Genomic DNA, 11,400 nt, shown 5'->3' with positions numbered 1-11,400 from the left:
TTATGTTCTTGATATATTAGTGAAGAAAAAAATAAGAGAATGTAATGAGAAATAGTGTAGAGAAAGAAAATAAGGATGTTATAAACATGGTAAATAAACATCTTGCACTAAAATAGTTTTGGATAGCAGCAGTAGGCTAACTTTGAAAAATCACCATAAATTGTGGATATCGAATTAGAGGATGAACAGAATATTTAATTAAATCTTATTGAGTCTAATTTCTTATAGAAGAAACGGTGTAAGCAATGGAATCGTAAATTGTGAGATATAATAAATTTAGTGAGACAAGGTCAGAATGATTTTGGGTTCCCCTGTTCTGACTTTGGAAAATCATAAAAAATTGGAGAAAAATAATTAGATTCTTAAAGTTATATGTTTAAAATCCTGAATAAGTATATTTGCAATATAAATAAACGAGAACATTATCCGAATCCTGTACAATGAGATAATTAATTTTTAGTAAAGAAGGGTTGGAATTGTCAGACAGCAGAATAAGGGTGAATTTAAAGAATAAAATGTACTTATTGGCTAAACCAAAAATTCTGCAAATTTTATGGTAAGAATATACATAAGTCTAATTTCATTGAAAATTATCTGATCTTAATTTCAAGTTCTGAAGCTCAAGATATAAATAATTTAGTGACTATGACGCAAATGGATAGTTTTGAATATACATATAAGTAAATAGTGAAATTATTGATAATGTTACCTATAGCATGTTATATAAATATAGGATGTGGAATGGAGAGGAGGAGGAAAACATGTATGAATATTCAACTAGCATGGCTAATTTGCATGTTTTAAGCTCAGGGACTAAATTGAATAAAAGTAAAACTTTATGGGCAATTTTGTAAAAATGTTAGAAATGATCAATTTGTATGAAATGGATTATTTTATTACTTAAAATTGCAAAATTGAATGAAATTATTAACTTAGTTCAAAATCGGGGAAAAACATGTTTTAAGGATTAAATTGAAAAGTGTTGAAATTATGGAAAATTCTAATATTTTATAGAATTCATGAGTTGTTATCAATTTGTATGAGAATAACGGCTGGAAATAAGGATTAAATTGCAAGAATTTTATTTTTTTTAGCCTAAGGATGAAATCGTCATTAATTAAAAGTTTAGGGGCAAAATCGTAATTTTGTTTAGAGCATTAATCGAATGTATTATAACATGAAATAAATGAAACCGACGATCAAATTTATTTATAAAGATCCGGATGACTCGAATACGAGACTTGAACGTGGAAAAGAAAAGATATCGGATTAATGAAATTATAAACATGAACAAGCAACGAGGTAAATTAGTGTAACTTAAATTGTATTTTTAAATGCATGAAATATCGATATAATGAATTATCTTATTTATGTTTATGAAAAAATGGTAATAGAATGATATTTATCATGACATGTAAATATGTGATTATCTTTGATACGTTGATACAAGGAAATTAAGTATATTGAGACGAGTAATAAATTCAAGTAAAACATGTCGAGAAAAATAAGTATGTTTAAGGGACAATATGTTTGATTTTAATTGGTTCCAAATATGAACACTAGATGAAATAAATATCTGATAAATAAATCGGTAACTCTGGTAATGCTTCGTAACTCTATTCCAGTTATGGATTCGGGTTAGGGGCGTTACAAGTGATTTATTATTAATAGTAAAGAAGGAAAACATAGATAGGTCCTAATACTAGTTTTAGGCCTGTTAAGGTTTAACATACATTCGGCCTTCCCATTAATAAACAGAACAAAATTCAAAAAACAAAACTTAAGAAAAGACAATTCATTTAATGGACACCACCTTCAATCATCTTTTCACATCCCTTGTCCCATATGTTCAGTCGATGGCCTTTCAATATCTTACTTTGCCTATTATCCGATTCTTTTCTTTCTTCACAAAACGATCATCAGTTTGGGTTCCTTCTCCAACGTCCCTCCGAATTCAAATGGTAAAGATATGAAATCACTCTCTTCAGGTGTGTTTCCTCTCCCTTCTTTAAAGATTCTGCTGCAATTTTGTAGGCATAGACGTTTTTTGTTCTGTTGATAAACTGGAAACTAATTTCTTGAAAACAAATCTTCTTACTTTGAATATCGCTGATGATCACCTCTATAACTGATTTATCTGGTTTCATTGATTGGCATTTCTTGATAACTGTATGAGAGTCCCCCATTATTGTTATTGGGAAGAGATCCATTGAGATTCCTAGCTTTAGAGCCTATAGTCCTACATAAGCTTTTGCTGCAAATGGAGATGGAACGTTTGTGTTCAATACAATCTTCGTTTCTAGGAGTTCCCCCGACTGGGCCCAAACCACCAGACTCAATGCCGATTTGAAATCTCTTTTGTCAAAGGCTGCATCGAATTGAATCGTCACCCTGGTATTAGCTTCTCTTTGGCTATGGCTTCTATCCGTATTCAACGTACTCATTCTTTCTGTCAGACCTTCAAGTTCGGCCATATATCTTTGAGCTTTTTGTGATAACTCTCTCCCTGTCTCTGACTTCTTTTCATGAATGAGTTTATTCCTCGAGCTCCAAATGAACCACAATCTACAATAAAACATTTGACATTGTTTAGAAGTACTTCTCTTGAAGACCCAGGTAATCCAATCCCAGAAACTTTGAATCGTACTGTTAATAACCCAAGAAAGGTCTAACATTTGTCATACCTCTGATGTTATAGGACATTACCGAAAAACATGAGTGTTGTCTTCTTTTCCATTTCTACATCGAGGGCATACTGCATTATTAGTCACTCATTTATACTTTAGATTGACTAGAGTAAGGATATAATTCCAGGATATTCTCCATATTGTAATTGTAATTTTTTAAGGTAGCTGTAGATTCCAGAGCTTTTTGTAGAAATCCTTTAGATCTGTCTGTATTAAAAAATTATTAAGATTCGAGCTAGAGTCTTGTAATAGTTTGTAAACACTTCTCACTGAAAATTCTCCAGATGGTTCTCATTTCCACACTTGAAAATTGTCATGAGGTGTTTCCACTAGAGGGATTTGCAAAATATTTTAAGCTATATCTTCTTGAAACGTACTATTAATTAGATCTGTCTTCCAAGTTCTTTTGTGGCTTCAATTAAGTCTGAGACTAACTTTACTCCTTTATTTTCGTTTCTGTTGCTCCATTCATCTGTATCCTTTCTTGGAATCCAGCAGTCATCCCATACAGATATTCCAGTTCTCCTTCTAGCTCTTCAGCACAGCCCATTCTGTAACAAGCCCTTTGCAGCCCAAACACTCTTCTGGGTAAATGAAGGTAAGTTTCCTAATTAGGCATTAAGAATATCTGAATACGGGTAATATTTAGCTTTAAGAACTCTCGCTAATAAGGAATTCGGATTATTAATGAGGCGCCAACCTTTTTTAGCTGATAATGCGATATTAAACTGGCTAATATTTTGGAATCTGAGACCTCTTTCTTCCTTCAAAATGCAAAGGTTCCTCCACGCACACCAATGTATTCCCCTTTTGCCTTGTCCCTTCTGCCACCAAAACTTAGCAATAATGCACTCTAACTCTACACATAATGATTAGGTAATAGGAAACAGGCCATTGTATAGGTTGGAATGGCTTGGAGAATAGCCTTAATGAATACTTCCTTCCCGCCTTAAGATAGGTGTCTAGTGCTCCAATTATCAATACGCTTCTTAAGTTGATCTTTTAAATTCTAAAGCGACTCTTTTTTTTTTTCTTCCAACCATGTTAGGCGATCCAAGATAACGCTCCGGATCGTTTGAGCTTTGCACCCTCAAAATTTTGACGACTACTTGTCTATCTTCCGCTGAGTGTTTTTGCTAAAAAAGACAGTTGATTTCTCAAAGTTAACACATTGTCCCAAACAGATTCTATATTCCCTTAAAATTCTCTTCAATAAAGTAGCTCTTCTACTAGTCGCCTCACTAAAGAAGATACAGTCATCTACAAATAGCAAATGCGATACCTGTGGGCCATTTCTGTTGGCTTTTACTCCTTTCAGTAGTGCTTCTCTAGCTGCAAGTGGCATTAAGCAGGATAAACCTTCTTCGCATATGAGAAATAAAAACGAACTCAATGGATCTCCTTGACAAAGTCCCCTTGTTGGTTGGAACTTTTCTCCTATGTATCCATTAACCACAATTGAATAGGAAACAGAAGTTAAGCATTTCGTAATAGTTTCAATCCAGTTTATAGCGAAACCCATTCGAGCCATTATTTCCTTTATAAAATTTCATTCAACTTTGTCATATGCTTTACTCATATCTAACTTTACTGCCATGAATCCTTTTTTCCCCGGCCTCTTTTGATTCAGTGTATGAAGGATTTGATAAGCCAACAATACATCATCTGAGATCAATCTTCCTGGTACGAAAGCGCTCTGAGCCAAATCAATACATTTGTCAATAACTCCTCTAAGCCGATTTGCAATAACTTTTGCCAAAATTTTATAAATCACGTTGCATAAGCTGATAGGCCTAAACTGCTTCATATTAGAGGGGTTGGAAATTTTTGGAATGAGTACTATATGAGTAGAGTTAATCTGTTTAACCTCCGTACCTTCATTAAGGATTTGTAAACAAAATTTAATAACATCATCCCTAATAGTGTTCCAACACTTTTGATAAAATAAAGCCGGAAATCCATCTTCTCTTTGAGCTTTTGTGGATCCCATTTCAAACACTACTTCTCTAATCTCTTCCCTTGTGTATAGTGTCGTAAGTCCTTGATTTGATTATCCTCCTCGGAGATGTATCTAACAATTCCCGACAGCAAATGATTGTTGTTTCCTCTTACTTCTGACATAAATAAGTTCTGAAAATAAGATCTCGCGATACCTTTCATTTTCTGAACGATCTTCGTTTCTCTCCCTTCTTCGTCTTTCAATTTATGAATAAAGTTTCTCCTTCGACGCTGTGTCGCTTGGCTATTGAAAAATGTTGTGTTCCTATCTCCAAATCTCAACCAGTTTACACGAGCTTTTTGTTTCCAATAGTGTTCATTCTTTTCGATTTCAAAATTCAGTTGAATCTTTGTATCATTCATCTCAGCCAAATTAAAATCATCTCTTTCGGCTTCTATAAGTTCCAATAACCTGGCTGTAAGAAAATCCTTTCGCCTTCATTTGTCTATACGAATCCGACCAGCCGATTTTTGCAAACCTTCCTTTAAATTATCTAATTTTTGCAACAAATTTCCTGAAGATGTCTCCTAAATGTTTTTAACCTCTTTACCAAACAACTCCTCCATTATCCACCAGGCTTAAAACTTAAATACTTTCTTATTCGACCATTTTTCAACCTTTCTTGTATGTATTAAAAGGGGACACTGATCAGAGAAATAGTGGATTAGGTGTAGAATAGTTACCTCAGGAAACATGGCCATCCATTCTTCATTTGCAACTCCTCTCTCTAACCGTTCTCGAATATTTGTCTCAGGTAAATTTCCCCTATCCCAAGTAAACCAATTTCCAAAGAACCCCACATCTATTAATTGACAATCTGCTAGAACATTGCGAAATATTTCCATTCTCCTTTCATCTTGAGGTAATCCTTCATTTTTTTCAAAACCATATATGATTTCGTTAAAGTCCCCACAAACAAACTAATGAATCTCCTCACTAGTGTATAAATTCCTCAACGCAGCCTAGGAAATATCTTTATCTTGTATATAAGGAGACTCGTAGAAGCCACTGAATCTCCATTTGCCTCTTACTTCGTTGTTGTCAACCATCACATCAATATGTCTTTTTGAATAGTTTCGAAGCATAACACAAATCTCATTTCTCCATGCCAGACATAATCCTCCTCTAGTACCCTCCGGATCAACTTCAATCCCAGTGACATAACCACAACTGTATTGAACTCTTTCCATCTGACTTTTGCATAACTTCGTCTCCATAAAGAAGACCATTTGGGGATTTTGTGTCTTCAACATATGCCGAAGTCTTCAAACTGTCCGTGGACTCCTCAATCCACGAACATTCCAACTTAGGATTTTCATTGCGCCTGGTCGTGGCAGCCGCTAATGATAAGTGATTAATCTCAAACAATCTCTTATTTCTTATCGCCGAAGTGTTAATCTCTCCCATTTCTATTACCTTCTCCATGTCCCCTCTAGCTCTCTTCTTCCCTTCCTCTCCAATTAAGACTCTGTCTTCCAGGTCATGCTCCATATCAGTTAAAGCTTTATCTGTTAATTGCTTTTCCCCCAAGTGATTCAAGAACACCGACTTGCCTTCCAGATTGAATCCCAAAACCGGATCAAAAGGCTGTCCATATCCTGGTTTTTTGTTTCCAACAGCCCGCAGAGTATTTCCTGTCATATAACTATCTTCTTGATTTCCATTCAATTTCCTTTCACCTTCTTCTCGCACCCAAACACTGTTCATTGCAAAAGCCCTTCGAGATTGAGCTCACAACGATAAATCCCAGCCCATTTCATTAATTTCCACACCTAACGCCATCTTTGCTTCACAAAAAGAATCATTATGGCCCAAGCAACCGCAGTAGAAACAAAATAGTAACAGTCTTTCATACTTAAATCTCACATATGTGCAATTTCCACATAACATAATCTGCTTTTTCCTTTTTAACGGACGCCGTACATCAATCTGAAATCTTATTCTTATATAATTTCTATTTTCTTTCCCCAGATTCGATCCATCATATTCTATAAATTTCCCTATAAAGTTGCCCAATTGCACTGCCAAGCTTTTAGAAAAGAGACCAATAGGCACATCATGGATCTGTACCCAAAAAGGCGTCAGGATTAAGGGTACTTTTAATGGATCCTCCCCCCACTGTAATTTGTGTAACACTAATAGATGATTATTAAATGTTCATGGAGACCCTTTCAAAACCCTATCTATATCCATAACATAATAAAATTGAAACAAAAATCGTTTTTCTCCCAGATATCGAATTTGAACACCCCGGACAGGGTACCACAGGTTTGCCATAGTGCTTTTTATTGCTGGGAAGTGAATAATACTAGCTGTTAAGAAACAACCCACTAACCTGAAAACCCCTGCTTCTCTATCTGTATTCGACTCTATTTGAATTTGTGAGACTGCTCTTCATCTTCATTAAGTGTTAATCCCGCTAATTCGGTTTCCATTGATTGCAGGCGAAAGACCCGATCTTGGATACCACTTTGCTATGCGAGAGACATGAGAGTTTTTAAAGCACACCGCCGTCAAGCAAACAATCAACAAAAAAAACAAAAGAAAAAAAACCTAAGGAACGTGCCAGAGAAGGCAGACTATTTCGTGCTAGGATAGCAGGCTTATCATATTCAATGTCGCTAAGTTTAAAGAAGATTATTGACATGAAAATTTTAAAATTGAAATAATAACATATTTAACTCTCAATAATTATATATTCAATCAATTTGATGATTAAAACAAAAATTTAACTCTCAATATTTACAAATTATCTAAATTTGATCCTAATTATAAAATAAGTAATTAATCTTATTTTATTTTAAAATTGGGTTGATTGAATTCCTAATAAAATAAAGTATGATATTTGATATAAATTTGTAGGTGGAAATTGTGCAATTATTTTCGACCTCCCTTTGCCAACCTTGGTCACACAATCAAGAAAGATTTGTTTCTACACAAGAAAATAGTCTAAAATTGAACAATGTAACTGTTATACGTATAAGATCAAATCCAGTGGAGCAATTTCATTACCTTGAATACAGCATAAAATTATTACAACATTAACACACTGAAATTTACCTCATTGCTACACTTCCCACGGGCTGTCACCCGTTGATGAATTCCCAGAACGTTTCATCATCTTCTGCAAAACTACCGTCCTCGCCATCCTAATATCACGGCTACAATTTTCGGCCTGTTGACCCAATTCCTCAATGGTTTTCATAAATGCTTCTAATTTTCCCTTGATCTCATTGATTGCAAGCTTCACTGCATCTTCTTCTCTAACTGCAAAATCAGCATTATGCAATAAAGATTCCATCTCAATTTCCAACCGGCTAATCAGCACTTTTATGTTTTCCATGTCATAGATTGTAATGCAGGAACCGATCTCCATTCCGATTATTAACTCCTTCTGCCCTTGCATCTCGTTCTCATAGCGCTTCCAAAGCCAGTTGCACCATTTTCCGACCGAACCAATAGGAACCGCCATTGCACCCGCCAAAGCTGTGACAACAGGCGGTGCAGCTATGGCTGCTGCCACCACGGAGAAAATCAATACTGAAACAAAAGTGGCTACAAACAATACATTCGACACCCTCCTCCATGTTTTCAGAGATTTCATTTTCTTATCGAGCTTTCTCTTCCGAGATTGCAATTTCCGTAGCATTAATTCCTGCTGCCTACGGACCGAATCAAACAGTATAAAGAACTCCTTAGTGAATGGCTCCTCAGCTGCTTTAAATTTCCTTAGTTCTTCTAAGGTCTTCACAAATTTCCTCTCATCATCCCCGACTTGTAAACCCACCTCTTCCTCGAAATTCTTAACAGCCAACTGAATGATTAACTGGTTGTTTCGAGCACGCTTGAGGCAATTCTGAAGAGCAGTGCAGAATTCTAAAGTCTTTTTAGTGTTGTCGAAGTATTCCTCAACCAAAGAAAACAAGTCTGGATTGTTCCATATATCTCTCTGACATTCTAAGATGATTTTCACCACTTCTTGGTTGGTTTCAAAAACACATCCAGTGACCTCTTTGAGTGAGTCAAAAGATAAAGCTTGAACACCCATATTAGCAGCCAGTGTGCCAATGACATCGTTGGTGCGTTGATGGAGGGTCGCATCAAATTGCTGCAAAGTCGAATCATTTCTACAAGCAGCCTCGTAGGAGCTCAAGTCTGATTCAATCCCAGAATCAGTCCTGCCTTGAGAAGATACTTCTACAACACCTCCTTTCGTTTTGCTAGATTTGCACCCCATCATAACTGATCAACAAACCCAGAAACACTGTAGTAACTAGGTTTACAGTGCTGAAGAAACTTCAAATTTAAGTGAAAACCCAGTAATCAAGTGGTCTCCTATGCCCTTCTCCAATGAAAACTTTTCATAAATCCAACAAATACAGCTAATTCTTTATTGAAAGTACAGCAAATTAACCAAAAAAAATAAAGGGGGAAAGCTTGGGGGTAAGATTATAAAAACCCAGAGATAGTTTCCAAGTGTGGAGACCAATTAGATCGAGATGAGAACAAAATCAAAATAATTATCCCCAAAGGTTAAAATATTAAATCTCTCGTATGTAATCGCAGAAATGGATGAGCTAAAATTACCTGAATTTGAAGTGGAAAGTCTTAAGAATTGATGGTTTCTCGATTCCTGATTTCTTCTCTCTTGAAATCCTTAGCAGATAATAGAGCTCGAAAAAAAACGAAGCTGCTACGATCCAGTGAACTCAAGGAGGCACCCAATAGCATTAGATAAGGATTTCGAGAGGAGAAAAGAAAGGAAAATGAGAGAAAATAATTGTGAGAGAGGGGGAAAGATAAGAAGAATGAAGTCAAAAGTGTGCTTTATTACTTATATTCTTTCCAACAACCGTAAGGTGTGCGAAGGGTGAGAGGAGAGCAGGGTTTGATTGTAGGAATGATGAGAAAAGTCAAAGAAAGAAAATTGAATTAGAAAGCTTTAGGACCAAAGCCAAGTGCCCGGACACAAGGCGGAACCTTCAAAGATACTACTTCGCTCAATGTGGCCCTATATTCCACAAAAAAAAAACATCACTTCTAGACTTGGAAACATTCAAAATTCATAACTTTTCGACGTGCTAAGTTTAAAAATAGGTAAATTAGTATCTTTTTCAATAAAAATTATAAAATAATTTTTAAAATTTAAAATATTTATAAAGGTTTCAAAATTTATATTTTTAAAAAATTATAAAATTTCTAAAAAAAATTCTAAAATATATATATAAAAAAATTTAAAAATAAAAAAATTATAGAATAATAATATTGGGATCTAAATAAGTATTCTAGTTTATCATATTAAAGTATTATTATTATTTTGCTTTTAAAAAGTTTTCAAATATATATGGTTTAAAATTTATGTGCTCTAGCATAAAATTAGTTATACTATAACAAGATTTTAATTTGGCATGTTTAATTTTTTAATTTAACTCGAACAATTTCACTCGATTCGACTTGACTCGAATCTCATTTCACTTGTCTCGATTTAAAAAAAATTCAAATCGAGTTAGGATGATAAAATAGGACTCGTCAACTCGATTAATTTGAAATTTTTTCACTTGATTCGATCGAACGCTCACCCTTAATTGTGAGTGAGATTGAAATAAAAAAATGTTAAGGGCTGAAGTGAAAAAACCACAAAATGTTGAGGATGAATTTTAGAATTAAACCTAAAATTTAATTTGACAATTTATTTTAGAAAATATTGTGATTTAAAAATTAATTTTGTGTCATAAACACCAAAAGAATAAAATAAAATATTAGAATTTAATTTGATAGAAATAATATTTTTAAAAAATATATCATTTATAAAAAAAAATGATAGCTATACTTAGTTTGTAGGTTTTATTCTTTCGTTAATAACAAAAATACTTTTTATAGAAGTAATTAGGGATAGCAAGGGGATAGGTCCAATTTTGATCCAAAGTTCCATTTTGACTATCCAACTCCAATCCCATTTTCACACCATTTTTTATATAAAAAATTTAAAGATATTAGTTTAGAAAGTAGTCTTGGAGAGTTTTAGAATTAAAACAATTAGGGGTTAAATCTAAATAATTAATATAACGAGAGGTAATTTTGTAAATACTCCAGGCAAAGCGAGGTGGGTTTACACTAAACTTGAGCCCGACTATTTTCTAAATTTACCTAATCCACCTCAAACCATTTTTCCCCCCTAATTCCACCCTATTAAATCAAATCCAATCCAAACCGTCCTATTTTAGTATAGAAATTATTATAACTATTAATTCTGCCCACGTTTAAGAAGGATTTAACTTTTAAACAACTAATGAAAAAAAGGAACATTGATTATTGATCTAGTTTGATTGATGATAAAAATGGACAATTTATTCTATATCAAATTATAAGTATTTTGTTGGTTCATAAAAATAAACACCAAATTAATCAAAGATAAAAAAAAACTATAGTGATAAAAATTATTTTTATGAATTTATTGTAAGACATAAAAAAATGACTGAAAATATAGACAAAAATTATTATAATTTGTTTGTTCCTGAAAATATTTTATCCCCTAATCACTTACGAGAATTATGAATTTAGATTTCTTTCAATTTAAGGGATAAAAATGGCATATATAGAAATGCAATATTTTTAAATAATGTAAAACACTGTGGTCAAGTTTTGACTAAAAACAGATATCTTGATAGTGATAAAAAGAACAAGTTGAGTTAATTATTTATTTTTTAATTAAAT

General features: G+C 33.7%; 1 protein-coding gene across 2 annotated transcripts; it reads right to left on the bottom strand.

The window, feature by feature from the left end:
- Positions 1-7,666: 7,666 nt before the first annotated feature.
- On the bottom strand, positions 7,667-9,688 carry LOC107926583 (UPF0496 protein At2g18630). 2 transcript variants are annotated; one of them, XM_041084046.1, is made up of 2 exons: positions 9,274-9,688; positions 7,667-8,928 (listed from the first exon to the last, which is right to left on the bottom strand). In XM_041084046.1, exon 2 carries the CDS (start codon positions 8,924-8,926, stop codon positions 7,754-7,756), a length of 1,173 nt encoding a protein of 390 aa, XP_040939980.1. In that variant the 5' UTR covers positions 8,927-8,928; positions 9,274-9,688; the 3' UTR covers positions 7,667-7,753. The 2 variants fall into 2 exon arrangements, with proteins under 2 accessions (XP_040939980.1, XP_040939981.1); XM_041084047.1 differs by having other exon boundaries at positions 7,667-9,028; positions 9,274-9,671.
- Between the last annotated feature and the right edge of the window lie 1,712 nt (positions 9,689-11,400).

Source organism: Gossypium hirsutum, chromosome A12, assembly GCF_007990345.1.
Source record: "Gossypium hirsutum isolate 1008001.06 chromosome A12, Gossypium_hirsutum_v2.1, whole genome shotgun sequence".
Taxonomy (NCBI): Eukaryota; Viridiplantae; Streptophyta; class Magnoliopsida; order Malvales; family Malvaceae; genus Gossypium; species Gossypium hirsutum.
The sequence above is the reverse complement of the archived record's forward strand: the minus strand, read 5'-3'. Positions and strand labels throughout refer to the sequence as shown.